The 20,833-nt window shown below is 39.4% G+C and overlaps 2 protein-coding genes across 2 annotated transcripts in view; one reads left to right on the forward strand and one right to left on the reverse strand.

Annotated features, from left to right (window-relative positions):
- The first annotated feature begins 540 nt into the window (after positions 1-540).
- LOC115692326 (uncharacterized) lies at positions 541-5,752 on the forward strand. Its single transcript, XM_030619141.2, has 6 exons — positions 541-925; positions 1,040-1,131; positions 1,578-2,398; positions 2,931-3,063; positions 4,960-5,282; positions 5,357-5,752. The coding sequence occupies exons 1-6, from the start codon at positions 586-588 to the stop codon at positions 5,478-5,480; spliced, it is 1,833 nt and encodes a 610-aa protein (XP_030475001.1). The 5' UTR covers positions 541-585; the 3' UTR covers positions 5,481-5,752.
- Positions 5,753-9,368: 3,616 nt separating this feature from the next.
- Positions 9,369-20,833, reverse strand: part of LOC115692352 (UDP-glycosyltransferase 91A1-like) — a 33,341-nt gene continuing 21,876 nt past the window's right edge. The window contains exon 2 of the mRNA XM_056311852.1: positions 9,369-9,668. Coding sequence (XP_056167827.1) covers positions 9,667-9,668 — 2 coding nt within the window. The 3' untranslated portion in view covers positions 9,369-9,666. The remainder of the gene's footprint in view (positions 9,669-20,833) is intronic.

Raw genomic sequence — 20,833 nt, forward strand, 5'->3', positions numbered from 1 at the left:
CCGGTTCCTGAAACAACGACAAGGGTGATCGGTTCCCGAGCAGTCCGGTTCTCATATAGGAATCAAGAATTGGACCGATGGGACCAGTTCCCAAACCGGTGAAATCGAGAATCGGATCGGTGCTATCTGAAATTTGATTAGACCGAACCGACCAGTCTGATTCGATTTCCAGGCAGGCCAATGGAACTTATGATTAGCAATCAAAGGTTGAAACAACAGTTTAATACCTCTGTTCGTGACTTTGTGTTGTGAACAATGTGAAGGGATTAAGGCTTACTCTTAATAAATTTGTAAGAAATTAGATATATATAATCAGTTCGTTTCGGGTGGTCCGGAGGCGGTTCCACTCACGGAAACGGAAACCAGACCGAAAAATCACCAGTTTGGTTTCTCTGGGGACCGGAAATCGGAACAGTACAAAACCGCCCCCGAAGTGACCGGTCCGGTCCGGTTCGGTCCCGATTTAGGCGGCTTCTTTTGCACAACTCCTAGACAACAACGCCTTCCTTCGTCCTCCGATTCGCTCCGACGCTCTTCTTCTTCCTCACTTCGAAGGACGGGGGTGTCAAAGAAGGGGAAGGGAAGATGGCGCTCCTGGGCGACGACGGCCGGGGCTACGAGCTGGCGAGGAAGCTGGAGAGCTTGGGGGTGTGGCGGACGTGGCTGGGCGACTCCGGCTACCTGAGCCTCGCCCCCTTCCTCTCCTCCCCTTCCTCCTGGGACTCCTTCATGCGTGCCGACGACTCCAAACCTAGGGCTCAGCTCCACCTCCAGCTCCGCGCTCGCGCCCTCCTCTTCGACAAGGCCAGCGCCTCCCTCTTCCTCCGCTCCCCTCCCTCCGCCTCCGCCTCCGCCGCCGCCGCCGCCGCCGCCGCGAAGGGCTCCTCTTCTTCCGCCGTCGCCGTCTCGAGGCTCAATCCCGCATGTCTGTCTCCGTGATTCTACTCCTCCTCTCGATTGAAGTTCGTTCGTTTGTTGTTGATCTGAACTCACCCTTTTCCTTCTCTTCATCTCTTGGCGAATTGGACAATTTCGTTAGATTTGCAGTTGCACGGCGATGATCTGTACTTCCCGCTCGACGGTGCTTCGCAGGATGGCCTTCCTCAGCGAGAAGTCTCGACGTCGTCGAAGGTATCGTAGCCTAATTTCATCGATCGTTTGGTCTGAACAAAGATTTGATTTTGCTGAGTTATCATCTTTGTGAAATTGGATCATTTCATTTCATTCCACTGAAGTTGAGTTGGAATGAAGTCCCTGCAATGTGATAAGGTCGTGGGATTGCTTGTCCATAGTTAGGCGTGGAACACTTTGATAGTTTGATTCGGTTACATTCCCTTTAAAATTCTTTCTGCGAGGATTAATTACTTTTCCGTATTCTGGAAGAATTGTCGGATTTGGGTTAGGCTGATTTACTTTTGAGAGGTGTATTCTGAGGCATAGTATTTGCCTCTGTTTTCAACTTGAATGTTGCAACAAAAAGCTTGAGTATTGGGCAAATTGCTGCGCGTTCGTCCTTCTGCGGACATCTTTGGATTGGACCTTGGATAAACAATAAACTGCCGCTTGCTGTGTGACAGGGTATGCAATCTCAATCTAGAGCGACTTTTGGTGTTGGCCCAAGATACAGTGATCCAGAAGTAGATGCTTCATCCCAGAGATTGAGAAAGGAAGACTTGCCAGAGACGTGGTACGATCAGTTTATTGAGAAGCATAGAGCCAGTAAACCATATAGATTATCCAATGGGGGTCTAGGTTCAAACAAGCGCACGCCTGAAGATATGTTTAGTTATCTCAAACTTCTGGAGAAACATAAGAGAAAGCGTGTCGTCTACAAGGATGATCAAGCTGGCTTTTTAAATCCCACACAGCACACACCCATCAGCATGATTGCAAGTCCTGTTCAAGATGTTGGAATTGATGATGACACATCTTTTCTACCAGAGGTGATGTTCATGGGTAATTGTGTACCTGATAGTGCATTGCCAGTATCATATAGGTTAGAAGACAAGAGTAAAGTGGAGTTTCGTGGCGTTCTTGATTCGTTGCCTCAAGTTGTAACCAGGAGCCCAGTTATGATCGAGAGACTTGGCATAAGGCCTGAGTACCTGAGCTCTGAACAGGGAGGAAGTTTATATAGAGGGAAAAATGGTTTAGAAGGGAGTGGGAAACATCTTGGTGAAGAACGAGCATCACTTGTTTCTCAGAAAGTCGTTGCACGAATGTTGACTAGTTTGGGTTTTGAAGGTGCCACAGAAGTTCCAATGGAAGTGTTAGCTCAGTTACTGGGTTCGCATATCTGTAAACTCAGCCAAAACTTGAAAGTCCTTGCAGATAGCTACAGGAAGCAATATTCGGCCATTGAATTGCTTAAAATGTTCCTTCAAGTATCTGGGTTCAGGTAAGCTCAAGATATCCTCGATAGAGCATAATGAAATATGTAATTCTGAAGTCTCTCTAGTGACTATCCTCTTTTTTTTTTCTTATTTGTTCCACCACCTGCTCTTTCGCCTCGTTTAAATTTCTGATGAAGGTACTAGTTATTTTTTTCATAAGTTAGAATTTTAATTATTCTCTCTATTAAGCCTAAATTTTACTTAGTGAAGTCTCGAGCCCTATGGCTGAAAAGGATTCTCCTTGTTGTTGTTTCATTGTCGTTGTCATGAATTAGGAATGCTAGGATTGTTGAACCAAAACTTACCAGTTCAACTTTGTTGATGTGTCATCAAAATTTAAGATTCAGAACTTACTGGGCTCAACTGCTTTGGCAGAGGGAAAGCATGCTTGCGCAAGCTTTGTTGAATTGCCAAAGAAATTCAGTATTGGTAGAAGTAATGGCATTTAGGCAATGATTGTGATTGGAGGATGTACGCTAGCCATAGTAGTTTTTCTTCTTATTCTATTTATGTTTAATTTTCTGACTTCCTTACCAGCAATCTTGGGACCTTAGCGGAGCTTGTCAAGGATGGCCCTAAGAACTTTTCTCAGCAAAGTCAGCATCAAGTACCAGAAATGCAGCCCTTATTGCATTCACAGCAGCAAACGGCCCTTAGACTTCCCCAGCAAGTATGTATTTTGAGATTTTCTGTTTGCATTGCTTGATAAATTCCTTTGGTCAATGCTAAGTACTTATTGGGAAATTATATTTTCTGCTCTGCTAAACCTGCAGTTGTGCGTTGAACCTTCACATTTTAGAAATTTCATTTTACATCCTCAATTTAACGGATACTACTTATGTCCTTGGATTGATAAAATAGTATATAATTCCCTCGGAAGGAATTTTTCTCGGCATCGTTAATAATGAATTTGTTACACCTGAAGTCTTAACCTGTCTGGAGAGTTATTGCATATCCATCTCCCCTCTGCATAAAATAGCATCTCTGACATTTTGGAGTTACAACCTTGAGTACGTATGTTAGTAGATAAGGGGGTGTTATGTCCGACGATGGTTTACTCGACTCAATAAAATTGATGACAAAAGAAAATGATACCTAGCGAGAGAATTTTGATAGTTGAAGGTATGGATATCAATGATAGTCAGCTGTGAGAATTACCAAACGGATGATTAAAATGGTTCCGATATTCACTATAGGGTGTCCCCAGGAACATAAGCGAATAACTATCTCGAAGAAGAGGTTCTCAGGGATCTCAAAAGATCAAAAGCATATAATATTTGAGAATTTGGGTAATTTCAATCATTTAATCATGTCCATGGGCTTTAATGAATTGGGATTCTCAATGTGATGATTTCCTTTTTCATGTGATTTAAAATTTTAGATTACATGATGAATGTTGCCACATATCCTTACATGCTGCTCTTACAGCTATATTATATATTGTTTCCAAATTGTGTGGATAGTGTTCTTTCAAATGTACTTTAAATTGCTTGAATATGATGTCTAAAACAAATTAATAAGTCAACAGGATTAATATGCTAAATGTACGGCCATTGGTCATTCAACAAAACTTGGGTACTTGAAGGCAGTGATTGCAAAAAATTTAAAAAACATTTGGAAGAGCAGAAATTTTAATTAAATATTAGAAAACAAAAGATGATTTAGAGTCTAAATTATAATAAGCTGTGCTCTTCATATGCTTCCCATCAGATTATTAAAGTTATTGAGGATAGGGCATAATAGGTCTAATTCTGGGTCTTCGTATGAGGGTGATCTTGTCTTCCTTTAGAGTTATAATGGCAATTTTTTAAAATTGATCATTGACTAAGGTAATGTGTGGATTCTTTTGTTTCTTGGTTAACTTGTTTTTAGTTTATTTATAGCGGTTTTAAGTAATAATGATTTTTGGTTATGACAGCAAAAGATTGCATGTCACAAGAGCATTGCACAAGTTTTGGCATTCACACTTACCAATTGACATTGATTTAGATCATTCAAGGCGTTTTTTCAGCAATTGCCTTACTAGTACATGATGCGGGGAAGGACTTGTCCCCTTTTTTAATTTTATATGTAGTTGTGTCGAACAAATTTACTTTGAGAGGCTGAAGAAATTGTGAGTATAGAACTATGTTTACTAGATATATTGAATGAGATGTTTCATCAGATGATGCATTAGATAACACATTCTTATCTGATGCAAATGGCTTAATGTGACATACCCAAATAGTATGTTGAGGAAGCCTTAGATTCATCAAGTGCAAGTGGAATTGATATGTCTTTGATCATGTGTGATAGGATAAGTTAAGACTTCAATTTGGCACTTATTTGTTCTCATCAAATTTAAGAATTGGTCACAAGAATTATCTTTCTGGCGGTAAAAGCAACTTATTTTTATATACTTTAAAAATAGTTGATTATCTGGTTTTTGTTTTCATTATAAATTTCTCAATGTGGTTTTTCAAAAATAGTTTGGCCAAATGATTATTGAAAAGCATTTATCATCTAGTTCTTTTACTCAGTGAAGGATAGCACAATGTTGTAAGACGAATTTCAAATGAATCTGCAGATGCCAAGACAGATGAATCAACAGATGCAGCAGTTTTCTCACGGTTTGACATTTCAGCAATTAGAGCTTTTACGAAGACGGCAGGCTTCTAGTCCTCGTCCCATCATGGACTTTGATAAGAGCAGGCCCATGGTCCAAGTGAAAATTGAAAACCCATCAGATCTACCAATTGATGGTAATGCATTCAATGCTGTCAATATGAGACACCCACAGATGCAACAGTTCCGACAGCAGCAGATTGCGGCAATGTCCAATCTCCATTCTCAACACAATAGTCAGTTCAGACCAATGTCTACTCTTCAAATGCCCCAAATGCAGACTCAGTAAGGAAACTATTTGTCTATTCCATGTTCATTGGGCTGTCGCTCAAACTCTTAACTGTTTCGTTTACCTGTAGGAATGTAGGTATGGTTAGAGCTCAACCTGTGAAGGTTGAAGGTTTCCAGGAGTTGATGGGTGGCGATTCTACGATGAAGCATGATCCGGATGAAAATAAGCTTACCTCTCCATCAAATAAATAGATTTGTACGTCAAGTTGCTTTCATACTGTTCTGTGCAATCGTTTGAGCGATTTGTTTAGGGAATAAAGGAATCTCTATTTTTTTCTTTCACTAGATATGATGTATGTGCTTAAATATAGGTATAGTAGATGCCCATGTGGTCGATGTTGATAGTCATACTCTTGTTTTCTTGTGGTCTTCTGGGTACAGATGATATTATTTATAGGATGTTGGTTTTTAGTAACTTAGACAAATCGCTGCAAACGGAGAATAGTTGATCCTGATGCCTGACAGATTTAGGGTTGCTGCTTGAATGCACGATATCTCCATCAGACTGGGTATTCTGGCTCTGCATCTTATGCCGATATCTTATTATCAAGAAAAAATAGAACAAAAAAAGAAAAGAAAAAAGAACACTGATCCAGATATCATATAGACATCTTTTGTAGTATTTCCCCTGGAATTTCATCAGCTTATCGAGGAAATGGGATTGTACAATCGTTGTCTCCCTGAAGACAAAGTTATGCCTGCTTTGCATGTTTATGTTTCTATTATTCAGGAGTATTGTTGTTGAGCTTTCATTTGATTCTTTCTTTGCTTTTCTTTCCCCTTTATTGTGTGAAAACACACTGAATTAGGTTCATCTGGTGGTCCAAGTTTGGGTAAATTTCACTAGGCTTGTTCTTTTCCAAGATAATGCATCTATTGTTATTACTTAAGATGTGATTCTTGCCTTCTCGGCGTGGAAAGAAGGTACATAGGAGGGAGGGGCAACAAAAATCAATAGGTCACTTGCTAGACTGTATTTCCTGGTATGTACTTCTCATGAGTAGTATAACACATTTCATTGTGGTATGGCGTACTTGCGCACTTAATTTTTTCATGGTAAAACTCCCTTATTTTGGTAATGTAAATTCAACTATACTAAAGTCCTCAGTCGTAAAAAAGTCTTATTGGAGGTACAACATGATTCTTGATGCATTTTAATTAAGCTTGTTACGTGTGGCTTGAATTCAGTTCGAGAAAATATAGCGACCTCAACCTTAGTGGATGAAGGAAATGGAAAGCAACAATTTTTGTGTTGACTAGTTTCGAGCTTCGATCAACTGATCTGGCCACAAAATAGGCAATGGACGTCGAACAATTTTGTCGCTTTGGCTGACCGGACTAAGCACATGGAAATCAAGACGAGAGCGCAACTATGTTTGCGAGTATGGTATTTCTGCAGGGCATGTATGCATATTGTTCATCGCTCTGGCACTTTTGTTTAGTCATTGTGTTTTTTGACTGCGTGACAAATGCTACGCATGCCACAATTGCCCAGGGTAAAAGATAGGAGTCGCCTCTTCGCGTGAACGTGGTCACATTCGCAAGCCGCATATACATGTACGAATTCTCATGTTGATTGTAATATTAAGTTGTAGTGTCGGACAATGAAAATGGAAAAGACTCGAATGAAAGTGGATAGCCGTATTTTGCTACATCAATCTCAATGATGTCCGTTCATTCGAAAGACGATTTCGAAGTGCCACATCAATTCATTCTAAAGACATTTTTGTATTGTTGCGTCGTTTCAGTTGTGTCTACTAGTCCGCCGAAGAGCATGTGTGGAGAATGTCGCACTTGAATGGTGTTTCCCTGTACGGATGTTTGCGTCACTTAAGCGATAAAGTATTATTCGTTCTACATTTGTGAGGGTTCCACGAAATCATAGAGGAGATTTTGTTTTATTTGAAATCTCATGCTAGCAGATCAAACATTGTTCACGACATTGGCCATTGTTCTAAATTCTGGTTGTTTACCATCCTGGAGGTTTGCACTAATGAATCGGAGTAGATGAAAACATGTTTGCCCTTTGAAAATGTGACTAACCGGAAAAAGGATTTCATTGACCAGTGCCTTGACACCTCAATAAAGAAAGTTTCTCATTTTCAATACATTGTCTTCTTGTGCTATTGAATGTCTAACAACCTCTGCTTTATAGCCTTGTACAGTTAATCATTACAGTCGAAACCCATTAAATGTTAATCATGCAGTGCAAAGGTAAGTTGAGGATGGCATTTACCTCCTAAACGAAGAGGACCCTCGATGAAAGATCGCTTCGAAAGGGTCATTTCGAAAGGGTCAAACATTTTCCAACACTTAATGCAAACTTACTTGAAGAATAAGCACATCTATGCTGACAGAATTCTAAAGATCACTTTGTTTAGATATTTCAAAGGGATTTTGTTCTTCAATATGGTCAAATAATACATGATTGGAAAGCCTTCTATGCGTACACTTTCAAAAGAATTAAGTTTCATGCAATTTGAAGTCTTCTAAAGAATTATGTCCCAGATACTCAATTTTGAAATGCAAGAACAAATCTTTTATACTTGGGAAAATGACACAAATGGTCTATGAACTTTGACCAATGTGCAATGTAATTCCTGAATTTTCAAATTGTTCAATGTAATCCCTAAACTTTTGCTCAATATGCAATGTGGTCTCTAAAATTTTAATTTGTTCAATTTAGTCTATGAACTTTTGGTACATGCTCAATTTAGTCACTAGACTTATAAGAAAATATTCAATGTTGTCCATGATCTTAAATTAATGGAAGTACTACATTAAAAATATTTTTATATAGTTCAAGGACTACATTGATCATGTACTAAAAGTCCAGGGATCACATTGAACAAATTGAAAGTTCAGGGACCATATTGAACATTAGGCTAAAGTTCAGGGACTACATTGAACAAATTAAAAGTTCATGGACTACATTGTATATTGGACCAAAGTTTATGGACTATTTGTATCATTATCCTTTAGACTTTTTATGATCTTATTGAGTCCATTCTAAGGTATTTTGTTCCTCGAGTCAAGTATAGTCAAGAGTCAATCTTCTTATTTATGTTTTGTCCAAGGATTATTAGTTTTGTCTTGGAGAATTAAATTATAGTAATTTCGAGGAAAAATTGTAAAAAAAGTCATAAAACTATTGTACGGCGGTCAATTCAGTTCTAAACCTTTCAATTGTGTCAATTTAGTTCTAAATCTTTTGACGATTTGTCAATATAATTATTTTGGGAAATCACTGACGTGGATGTTAATCATCTTAGTGGCATGGCTATGTTGACATGGATGATTTTTGGAATTTTTGGATTTATTTTGAAATTTTCCTTTTATTTCCTTTTCTTTTCGCCTGGCCCGGCCATCGCTTGAGACCAGCCATGGGCGAAAAGAAAAGGAGAAAAAAAGAAAAAAGGAAAAAAAATTAATAAAAAATTAATAAAATTTCAAAAATCATCCACATAAGCGCTGCTCAAGCCACGTATGTTGGCCGACGTCCATGTTAGCGAATTCCGGCCAAAATTGGCCGGAGTGACTACATTGACAAATCGTAAAATATTTTAGGACTAAATTGACATAATTGAATGGTTTAAAACTGAATTGGCCACCATATAATAGTTTTAGGACTTTATGGATAATTATCCCGTAATTTCAATAATTGCCTATACTTAGAGGGGTTGTTCCAAGTTGAGTCTATTTAAACTCCTCTAAGGTTTCCTCAGAGGGTAAGTAAGTGTTTTAATTATATATTGGAATTGAACTCTTCGATTAGAATATCACCGTAACTCTATACCTCTTTAATGAATTCCTTTAAGTGTTAAGTTATCTGTGTCATATTTTGAGGTGGTCCATAGATGGTGAGTATTTTCGTTGTCGTGTTTGTGTTGACTTTTAAATTTCTAGCTCCTCGGATATCAATCTCTGCCTTTAAAATAATAATTGTGCTGCTCATGAAATTATTTGGCAAAGGACATCCAAAGTCCTAATTAGAAGAAGGTATTTTTTGTGGCGGTTATGTCACGTGACATTCACACTTGGAGAAACTAGTCAATAAGAAGTGAGAGAACTCAAAATTCAATCACAAAGTTAGAGTGCATACCACGCGATTATTAATCGGTTATACTTCGTCCATAGTGCGATCGATACATAAACTACTTTCTCCTTAACACAACGGAGAACACATCTAGTTCACATACAAAGCAAACCACCTTGTCTTGCCAAACATTGGATAACTCAGCAGAAGCACTAGACATTCCTAGCTAAGAACACTAAAACCAGGTCATAACTTCTTGCCTTGTATTGTGGTCCCCTTTGATCTTAGGTGTTTCACAGGCCTGTGTTCCTGCAAATAGTTAAGAAGTTTGTTGACATAACTTTCTTGGATGTTCTTTGTTGGTTTTTCTACGGAACATGCATAGTTAAAATTAAATATAAACGCAGCGGAAAATTATAACCATACATGTATCTCCAAAGGCGTTGTTCGTGCATTTCAATCAAAAATCGGAAAGACCATAGGGGTTAAACGAATTACCTTTCGTAGCGTGCCCAAAATGATTTCGGTTCGGATATTCTTCAGTTCAAGCCCCACAAGCGTCGGACCTCTAGTTCAGACACACCACCAATCGCACGACGAACGGAAGAAAGAACTTGCGGGTAATCACCAATATAATTGTGCTAGCAATCCTGTGACGACAATTCTCCGCACTCTCGATATTTCAGTCACGTCGTCGGAAGAGAGAAACATATTTTCTTAACTCCGACGAACGCATGATAATGCCCTTAATTGCACCCTTTCTGCGTCACTATTTCAGCAACCGTTGCTGATAGCACTTTATTAGTGGGGTCAGCAACGGTTGCTGATCGCCACCCTTCACACGATCAGCAATCATTGCTGATCGTGTGTGCATAGAGCACACGACCAGCAATGGTTGCTGGTCGTGGATGATGCCCACGGTCAGCAACTGTTGCTGACCGTGGGTGATGCACACGGTCAACTGCTGACCGTGTGCATGCGCTATCATCATCATTTTCATTTTTTTTTATTTTAAATTAAAACACACACGATCAGTAAGGAGCTGACCGTTGTTGACCGTGTACACTTTTAATTAATAAAATTAAGAGTGTAAAATCATATGGCACATTAACATGTGCCACTTTAGGTTTGCGTGTGCATCATATGCACGCACGATCATGACTGAAATAAAATTAAATTAAATCATATTTAATTTAATCTCAATCTGACTAATCGATTGCTATAATTGCAAACATATTTGCAATATTGCATCCTCCGTATAACGTCATTCTAAATTGGTTATGGTGTGTGACATCCCTAGGTTCATCACTGATCTAGTAGTAGGACTTGCACTAACACGTTAGTACTCCCAAGAGAATTGATTGTCCCGATCAACCTCTAGGTCCTACAAGCCACGATTGACATCTAGCAATATGTCATGGCTACCTAGATAGTGTGAATGTTTTAAGAACATAATGAACCTGTCAGCTTTGGTTACAGTGTAATTCAATCCCTCTGCCTTACTATGTCCCGATCGAACAAAGACCATGGAGTATTTGTCAAGTCACCAATTCGATCATATGCACAAATCTAATTGACATACATTTTATATGAGACATGAACAGTTCATTCTCGGTTACAACCCCGGCCGAGGATTTCAATGCAGTGTCAAGATTAGATTGCATAGGACATCATTATTGTACCTTGCATATAACAAGGAGACAGATTCCATTTTGCGCACACGTGTAACTTCGTATGTGAACGAACTATGGCCATCAAGTACAGAGACGAATCAACGAAGCGGCAATATACGCACCTGTGAACCATAGCCATCCAACATACAAGTCAACACTGTACCTCAGGTCTAAGGATTATTTACACAAAACCAGAGCACGAACGATTAGACATTGACCACGCTAAAAGTTTCCATGTTGCTAATCATTCTATGCATGTCACGTTCAGTGAACTTGTCTGATACAAGCACCTGTGTTCTAACTCGGGTATCGCAATATCCAATGACTCGTGACTCGTCATTCCCTTAAGTATCCAATACTTATTGGTGAAGTTACTGAACACACCGGTCTCAACAGGATCATTAATATCCACTCAATGATCCATCGACCGAGAACAATTTAAAGATTCAGTCTAACTGTGAACCTGTCACACATATTCTTAACGTCTCAAGAATAGGTCCAGTCACAACTGATCTTATGGAATCATTCATATATTTAAATAATTGGACAAATGAATGAATGCGTCCTTGCCATTAAATAAATAATGTAATTGAAAGTACAACTTAAATCCCTAACATGTAACTATTACATAGTAACTTTAGGGCATACATCTAACAATCTCCCACTTGCACTAAAGCCAATTTGTTTGGTACCTCAAACCCATTTTGTCAATGTGTCTTTCAAAAGAAGACTGAGGTAAGGCCTTAGTGAAGGGATCTGCCACGTTTTCCGCTGAGGCAATTTTCTGCAAGGCGATATCACCTCTCCCAACAATTTCTCTAATGAGATGGAAGCGTCTCTCAATGTGCTTGGACTTGTGGTGAGACCTTGGTTCCTTCGCTTGAGCTATTGCCCCATTGTTATCACAAAACAATGTTATTGGTTGTGCAATGGAAGGAACGACTCCAAGTTCAGAAATGAACTTCTTCGTCCAAGCGGCTTCCTTTGCTGCTTCTGAAGCAGCTACATACTCTGCCTCAGTGGTGGAATCAGCAGTTATGCTCTGTTTGGAACTCTTCCAACTAACTGCGCCACCATTAAGTGTAAAGACAAACCCAGATGTAGACTTATAATCATTAGGATCCGATTGAAAATCGGAATCAGTATAAGCTTCAACTTTAAACTCTCCTTCTCCATATATCAAGAATAAATCCTTAGTCCTTCGCAAGTACTTAAGGATATTCTTGACTGCTATCCAGTGCTCTTCCCCTGGATCAGACTGATATCTGCTAGTAATGCTTACAGCATGTGCAATATCAGGTCTCGTACATAACATAGCATACATTATGCTTCCAATAGCAGATGCGTAAGGTATCTTTGCCATCCGCTCTCTTTCTTCAGGAGTGTTGGGACACATCTCCTTGGAAAGATGGATTCCATGCCTAAAAGGCAATAATCCTCTTTTAGAACATTGCATGTTAAAACGTGTTAACACTTTGTCTATGTACATAGATTGTGAGAGGCCAATCAATCGTCTCGATCTATCTCTATAGATCTTGATACCTAAAATACAGGTTGCCTCTCCTAAATCTTTCATGGAGAATTTCTGTGACAAGAATAGTTTGATCGATGATATCATCGGTACATCGTTCCCGATCAAAAGTATATCATCGACGTATAAAACTAGAAATGCTATTGCACTCCCACTGACCTTCTTGTATACACAAGGTTCATCCGGGTTTTTGATGAAACCAAACGATTTGACTACTTCATCAAAACGGATGTTCCAACTTCTGGAGGCTTGTTTGAGTCCATAAATGGATCTCTTAAGCTTACACACCTTCCGACGTTCACCATTGGATTCAAAACCCCGTGGTTGTTCCATATAGATGTCCTCCTCAAGAAAGCCATTTAGAAAAGCCGTTTTGACATCCATTTGGAATATCTCATAATCTAGGTGTGCAGCTATAGCCAACATAATCCGAATGGATTTTAGCATGGCTACAGGTGAGAAAGTTTCGTCATAATCGATTCCTTCTTTTTGACGATATCCTTTCGCCACCAACCGTGCTTTGTAAGTTCCAACTTGACCCTCAACATTCATCTTCCTCTTGAAAATCCATTTACGACCAATTGGTACAATACCATCGAGCGAGGTCAACTAAGGTCCAAACTTCGTTGGAATACATTGAATCCATTTCGGATTTCATGGCTTCTAGCCATTTACCAGAATCGATGTCCGACATCGCCTCCTCATAGGTGTTTGGATCACTAGGTTGATCACCATCATTCACAATGAATAATGGTTCAATATGTTCAACCAAGTGTCTATAACGAGCAGGTGGACGAGACGTTCTCGCACTCCTCCTAAGAGGTTGTGTATCAGAAGCTCCCACTGAATCAGAGATCGGTGTTTGAACTTGGTTATTTGGTACTTCATTTTTCTCTTCTTGTAAGACTATTTTCCGTCCAGCACCACCTTCCTGGACAAACTGATTCTCCAGAAAAGAAGCATGCCTTCTGACCGAAATTCTTAGGTCAGAGTGAAAATAGAAATAGTATCCAAGAGACTCCTTTGGATATCCAATGAAGCGACCTTGTTCAGACCTAGCCTCCAATTTTTCCATTTTTAGCTTCTTGACGAAAGCTGGACAACCCCAAATCTTAACATGATTAAGACTTGGTTTCCTACTATGCCATATCTCATAAGGCGTAGTTGGAACAGATTTGGATGGCACTCTGTTCAGTACATATGCGGCTGTCTCGAGGGCATATCCCCAAAGGGATATAGGCAAATCAGTGTAACTCATCATAGATCGCACCATATCTAATAAAGTGCGATTTCTTCTTTCAGATACACCATTGTGTTCTGGAGTTCCAGGAGTGTCCACTGTGATACAATGCCATTATCCTTAAGATAGTCTAGGAATTCAGTACTAAGGTATTCACCTCCTCGATCAGATCGAAGAGCCTTAATACATTTTCCTGTTTGTTTCTCAACTTCAGCCCTGAATTCCTTGAACTTTTCAAAAGATTCGGATTTATACTTCATTAAGTACAAATAACCATACCGTGACTGATCATCGGTGAATGTAATGAAGTAAGAATAACCACCTCTAGCATTTTCATTTATTGGTCCACATACATCTGTATGTATCAATCCCAGTATGTCAGGAGCTCGCGCACTATGTCCCACAAAAGGCGCTTTGGTCATTTTTCCTAGAAGACATGCCTCACAAGCCGAGTATGGCTCAAACATTGATGGATTAATATATCCATCATTACTCAACTTGTTGATTCTATCTTCTCCAATATGACCTAATCGAAGATGCCAAACATACTTTGGGTTTGGACTATCTCTAGGGCGTTTATTAGTTATGGCATTTATATCATTATTTTGTTGCTTATTGGCATTGGTAATCGCATTACCGAACATTGTAATGGTATAAAGATTATTGGTTAATAAGCCAGAACCAACACATCTCCTATTATGATAAATAGAACATACATCATCAGCAAAAGAAAATTCATAATTCTCTTTACTCAAACGAGGTATAGAGATGATGTTCCTAACAGCATTCTTATAATGCAAGCAATTTTTCAATACCAATACATGTCCAGAAGGCAAACATAAACGAAAAGTCCCTATAGCTAACGCAGCAACTCTTGCTCCATTTGCAAATGTTAGGACAATTTCATTTCGCCCTAGCATCCTGCTTATTTCCAGATTCTGCAAAGACATACAAATATGTGAGGTTGCAGCAGAATCTAGAACCCATAAGTTGGATTCAGCACTAACCATAAGATTAGTTTCAATAAGCATAGACACCATACCTTCGCAAGGTTGGTCCTTTGGCTTGACCTTCAAGCTCGCGAGGTACTTCCTGCAGTTCCTCCTCCAGTGCCCTTTGACACCACAGTAGTGACAATTCCCTTTTTCAACCTTGGGCTTTGATTGCACAGCATGTTTCATAGGCTTCTTCCATTTCTTTTTCTTCAAAACAGTTTTACTCTTTGAAGAAGAAGCCTTAGCTATAGCCACCACATTGGGCCTCGTGTTGTGCATTTCCTTCTCATAAACTACCAACATACTATGTAACTCAGCAAGAGTTTTCTCCATTTTGTGCATGTGGAAGTTTTGGACAAAACCAGAGAAGGAATCGGGCAAAGATTGGAGGATCAAATCCACAGCTAACTCATTATCCATAACAAGATTAAGCCTAGCCAACTCTTCTATGTGCCAGATCATTTTCAAAGCATGATCATTAACCGATGATCCCTCAGCCATCCTCATACGGTACAATGCCTTAGATATCTCATATCTAGAGGTTCGACCATTCTCATCAAAATATTCTTTTAAGTGCAAGATGATCGACCTAGCATCTTCCATAGTTTCATACTTCTTCTGCAATTCATTATTCATTGAAGCAAGCATGTATGACCTAACTTTTAAGTCATCATCACGCCATTTATCATACGTGACTCGCTCCTCTTGGGTCCCACCCTCAGGAAATGAGTCTGGCATCTTTTGATCAAGTACATACCCGATTTTCTCCGAATTGAGAACAATTCTCAAATTTCTCACCCAGTCAGTGAAATTGGGTCCAGTCAAACAATTCTTGTCAAGTATAGAAGCGAGTGGGTTTGTGGTCACCATTTTCAGAGTAATAATATATCTGTGCAGAAAATAAATTGTTAGCCGTTGTCTTTCAAAATAACCATTTCATTTTGGCCTTTAAATGAAATAGTGCCTCCCACTAAATTTTTCGAATCCCATACTCCTTAAAATGGGAAAACGGTAATCTTTGTTGGGTAAAGATTACTAGTGGGGATTGGAGTCCCACCAGGCCATAGCCCACCTCACCTAACAGTTATTGGTGTTCTATTAACTTAGTGAGTGAACTAACTTGTTCAACACATCACATGCGAGTCCCAATCATAACTTTGGCCTTTAGACCATGAATGTCTCACCTGACAGTTATTGACATCATGATCATAATTAAGTCTAGCACATCATCTCATGCAAGTATTGAAAACACAAACGATCCCCTCACCTAACAGTTATTGGAAATCGTTTGGCTCCAACCCCACAACATCACATGCATAATGGAGTGATCCAATATTATAAATGGCAATTGACCCCTATGTATCCATAGCCGGTCAATCAACCACTATAATATTGGACCAAACCATGACGATGGAAGGCCACGAGTCCGAAACCCGTTTCGACTTAATATAATTAATAAGGAGGTTTGGGTCGTTATTAATGGTCTCACTTTGCACATTAACCGGTTTAACATGCATAACAACTGAATAAATAAATAGATATCAAATGCATAAAAATCTATCCTACGTGGTGATCATGGAATTATGGCTCAATGGGTCTCGAGCCAATGAGTCCCATTTAGCCATTTTAATGTTTTAATAATAGAGATCCGCTCTTCACTTCTTCTTGGATCCTTGAACTCTTCACGTACCGGGCCCATAGAGCTCTCCGGCTTTAATGGCTCCTCTTCATGTAATGTTTACATCAACAATTGATAATACTAAACTATACTAAAAAAAAAATACATTACATGGAAATAAAAAGAAGGACGCAGCCTCCATTTAATAATTACAACCCCAAAAATACCTGTAATCATCATACATTCATCCATACATCAATCATATTGATTAGGGGTTTTTCCATGATCACCACCCTTCCTCACGAGCCATAAATTCTAAATTTAAAGCTTTGGAAGGCACAAATAAAATTCTGCACTGAATCAAATTCATGGCCGAGCAACGTAAGCCACGTCAAGAAATCAAAACAGGTGAAACAAATTTCACGTGCGTGATTCCAACTGACGGTAGCGTTGTCACCTCTCGATTCATAGTTGTGAATCATTTTGCAGAAGAAAAAGGCAAATAGAAAATAAGGTACAGATTTTTGATTCAAAATTGATTTAGTTTCGATTTTTGCTCAGTTGATCAAATTTATCATATAAATTAATCAACTTCTATAGGCCACTTAAGAGCAAGCAATTCTCTCAACAAAGTAAATTGCCCATTGGATCGCAAAAATATATATATGAACCAAAATCAATTAAACGCACGAGAACGCCTAAGGATTGGCTCTGATACCATTGTTGGTTTTTCTACGGAACATGCATAGTTAAAATTAAATATAAACGCAGCGGAAAATTATAACCATACATGTATCTCCAAAGGCGTTGTTCGTGCATTTCAATCAAAAATCGGAAAGACCATAGGGGTTAAACGAATTACCTTTCGTAGCGTGCCCAAAATGATTTCGGTTCGGATATTCTTCAGTTCAAGCCCCACAAGCGTCGGACCTCTAGTTCGAGACACACCACCAATCGCACGACGAACGGAAGAAAGAACTTGCGGGTAATCACCAATATAATTGTGCTAGCAATCCTGTGACGACAATTCTCCGCACTCTCGATATTTCAGTCACGTCGTCGGAAGAGAGAAACATATTTTCTTAACTCCGACGAACGCATGATAATGCCCTTAATTGCACCCTTTCTGCGTCACTATTTCAGCAACCGTTGCTGATAGCACTTTATTAGTGGGGTCAGCAACGGTTGCTTGATCGCCACCCTTCACACGATCAGCAATCATTGCTGATCGTGTGTGCATAGAAGCACACGACCAGCAATGGTTGCTGGTCGTGGATGATGCCCACGGTCGCAAGCATTGCTGCCGTGGGTGATGCACACGGTCAAGCTGCCGACCGTGTGCATGCGCTATCATCATCATTTTCATTTTTTTTATTTTAAATTAAAACACACACGATCAGTAAGGAGCTGACCGTTGTTGACCGTGTACACTTTTAATTAATAAAATTAAGAGTGTAAAATCATATGGCACATTAACATGTGCCACTTTAGGTTTGCGTGTGCATCATATGCACGCACGATCATGACTGAAATAAAATTAAATTAAATCATATTTAATTTAATCTCAATCTGACTAATCGATTGCTATAATTGCAAACATATTTGCAATATTGCATCCTCCGTATAACGTCATTCTAAATTGGTTATGGTGTGTGACATCCCTAGGTTCATCACTGATCTAGTAGTAGGACTTGCACTAACACGTTAGTACTCCCAAGAGAATTGATTGTCCCGATCAACCTCTAGGTCCTACAAGCCACGATTGACATCTAGCAATATGTCATGGCTACCTAGATAGTGTGAATGTTTTAAGAACATAATGAACCTGTCAGCTTTGGTTACAGTGTAATTCAATCCCTCTGCCTTACTATGTCCCGATCGAACAAAGACCATGGAGTATTTGTCAAGTCACCAATTCGATCATATGCACAAATCTAATTGACATACATTTTATATGAGACATGAACAGTTCATTCTCGGTTACAACCCCGGCCGAGGATTTCAATGCAGTGTCAAGATTAGATTGCATAGGACATCATTATTGTACCTTGCATATAACAAGGAGACAGATTCCATTTTGCGCACACGTGTAACTTCGTATGTGAACGAACTATGGCCATCAAGTACAGAGACGAATCAACGAAGCGGCAATATACGCACCTGTGAACCATAGCCATCCAACATACAAGTCAACACTGTACCTCAGGTCTAAGGATTATTTACACAAAACCGAGCACGAACGATTAGACATTGACCACGCTAAAAGTTTCCATGTTGCTAATCATTCTATGCATGTCACGTTCAGTGAACTTGCGATACAAGCACCGTGTTCTAACTCGGGTATCGCAATATCCAATGACTCGTGACTCGTCATTCCCTTAAGTATCCAATACTTATTGGTGAAGTTACGAACACACCGGTCTCAACAGGATCATTAATATCCACTCAATGATCCATCGACCGAGAACAATTTAAAGATTCAGTCTAACTGTGAACCTGTCACACATATTCTTAACGTCTCAAGAATAGGTCCAGTCACAACTGATCTTATGGAATCATTCATATATTTAAATAATTGGACAAATGAATGAATGCGTCCTTGCCATTAAATAAATAATGTAATTGAAAGTACAACTTAAATCCCTAACATGTAACTATTACATAGTAACTTTAGGGCATACATCTAACAATCTCCCACTTGCACTAAAGCCAATTTGTTTGGTACCTCAAACCCATTTTGTCAATGTGTCTTTCAAAAGAAGACTGAGGTAAGGCCTTAGTGAAGGGATCTGCCACGTTTTCCGCTGAGGCAATTTTCTGCAAGGCGATATCACCTCTCCCAACAATTTCTCTAATGAGATGGAAGCGTCTCTCAATGTGCTTGGACTTGTGGTGAGACCTTGGTTCCTTCGCTTGAGCTATTGCCCCATTGTTATCACAAAACAATGTTATTGGTTGTGCAATGGAAGGAACGACTCCAAGTTCAGAAATGAACTTCTTCGTCCAAGCGGCTTCCTTTGCTGCTTCTGAAGCAGCTACATACTCTGCCTCAGTGGTGGAATCAGCAGTTATGCTCTGTTTGGAACTCTTCCAACTAACTGCGCCACCATTAAGTGTAAAGACAAACCCAGATGTAGACTTATAATCATTAGGATCCGATTGAAAATCGGAATCAGTATAAGCTTCAACTTTAAACTCTCCTTCTCCATATATCAAGAATAAATCCTTAGTCCTTCGCAAGTACTTAAGGATATTCTTGACTGCTATCGAGTGCTCTTCCCTGGATCGGGCGATATCGCTAGTAATGCTTACGGCATGTGCAATATCAGGTCTCGTACATAACATAGCATACATTATGCTTCCAATAGCAGATGCGTAAGGTATCTTTGCCATCCGCTCTCTTTCTTCAGGAGTGTTGGGACACATCTCCTTGGAAAGATGGATTCCATGCCTAAAAGGCAATAATCCTCTTTTAGAACATTGCATGTTAAAACGTGTTAACACTTTGTCTATGTACATAGATTGTGAGAGGCCAATCAATCGTCTCGATCTATCTCTATAGATCTTGATACCTAAAATACAGGTTGCCTCTCCTAAATCTTTCATGGAGAATTTCTGTGACAAGAATAGTTTGATCGATGATATCATCGGTACATCGTTCCCGATCAAAAGTATATCATCGACGTATAAAACTAGAAATGCTATTGCACTCCCACTGACCTTCTTGTATACACAAGGTTCATCCGGGTTTTTGATGAAACCAAACGATTTGACTACTTCATCAAAACGGATGTTCCAACTTCTGGAGGCTTGTTTGAGTCCATAAATGGATCTCTTAAGCTTACACACCTTCCGACGTTCACCATTGGATTCAAAACCCCGTGGTTGTTCCATATAGATGTCCTCCTCAAGAAAGCCATTTAGAAAAGCCGTTTTGACATCCATTTGGAATATCTCATAATCTAGGTGTGCAGCTATAGCCAACATAATCCGAATGGATTTTAGCATGGCTACAGGTGAGAAAGTTTCGTCATAATCGATTCCTTCTTTTTGACGATATCCTTTCGCCACCAACCGTGCTTTGTAAGTTCCAACTTGACCCTCAACATTCATCTTCCTCTTGAAAATCCATTTACAGCCAATTGGTACAATACCATCAGGCAGGTCAACTAAGGTCCAAACTTCGTTGGAATACATTGAATCCATTTCGGATTTCATGGCTTCTAGCCATTTACCAGAATCGATGTCCGACATCGCCTCCTCATAGGTGTTTGGATCACTAGGTTGATCACCATCATTCACAATGAATAATGGTTCAATATGTTCAACCAAGTGTCTATAACGAGCAGGTGGACGAGACGTTCTCGCACTCCTCCTAAGAGGTTGTGTATCAGAAGCTCCCACTGAATCAGAGATCGGTGTTTGAACTTGGTTATTTGGTACTTCATTTTT

Source organism: Syzygium oleosum, unplaced genomic scaffold, assembly GCF_021117445.2.
Source record: "Syzygium oleosum isolate NSW1041296 unplaced genomic scaffold, Sole_v2.1 Sole_v2.01, whole genome shotgun sequence".
NCBI lineage: Eukaryota > Viridiplantae > Streptophyta > Magnoliopsida > Myrtales > Myrtaceae > Syzygium > Syzygium oleosum.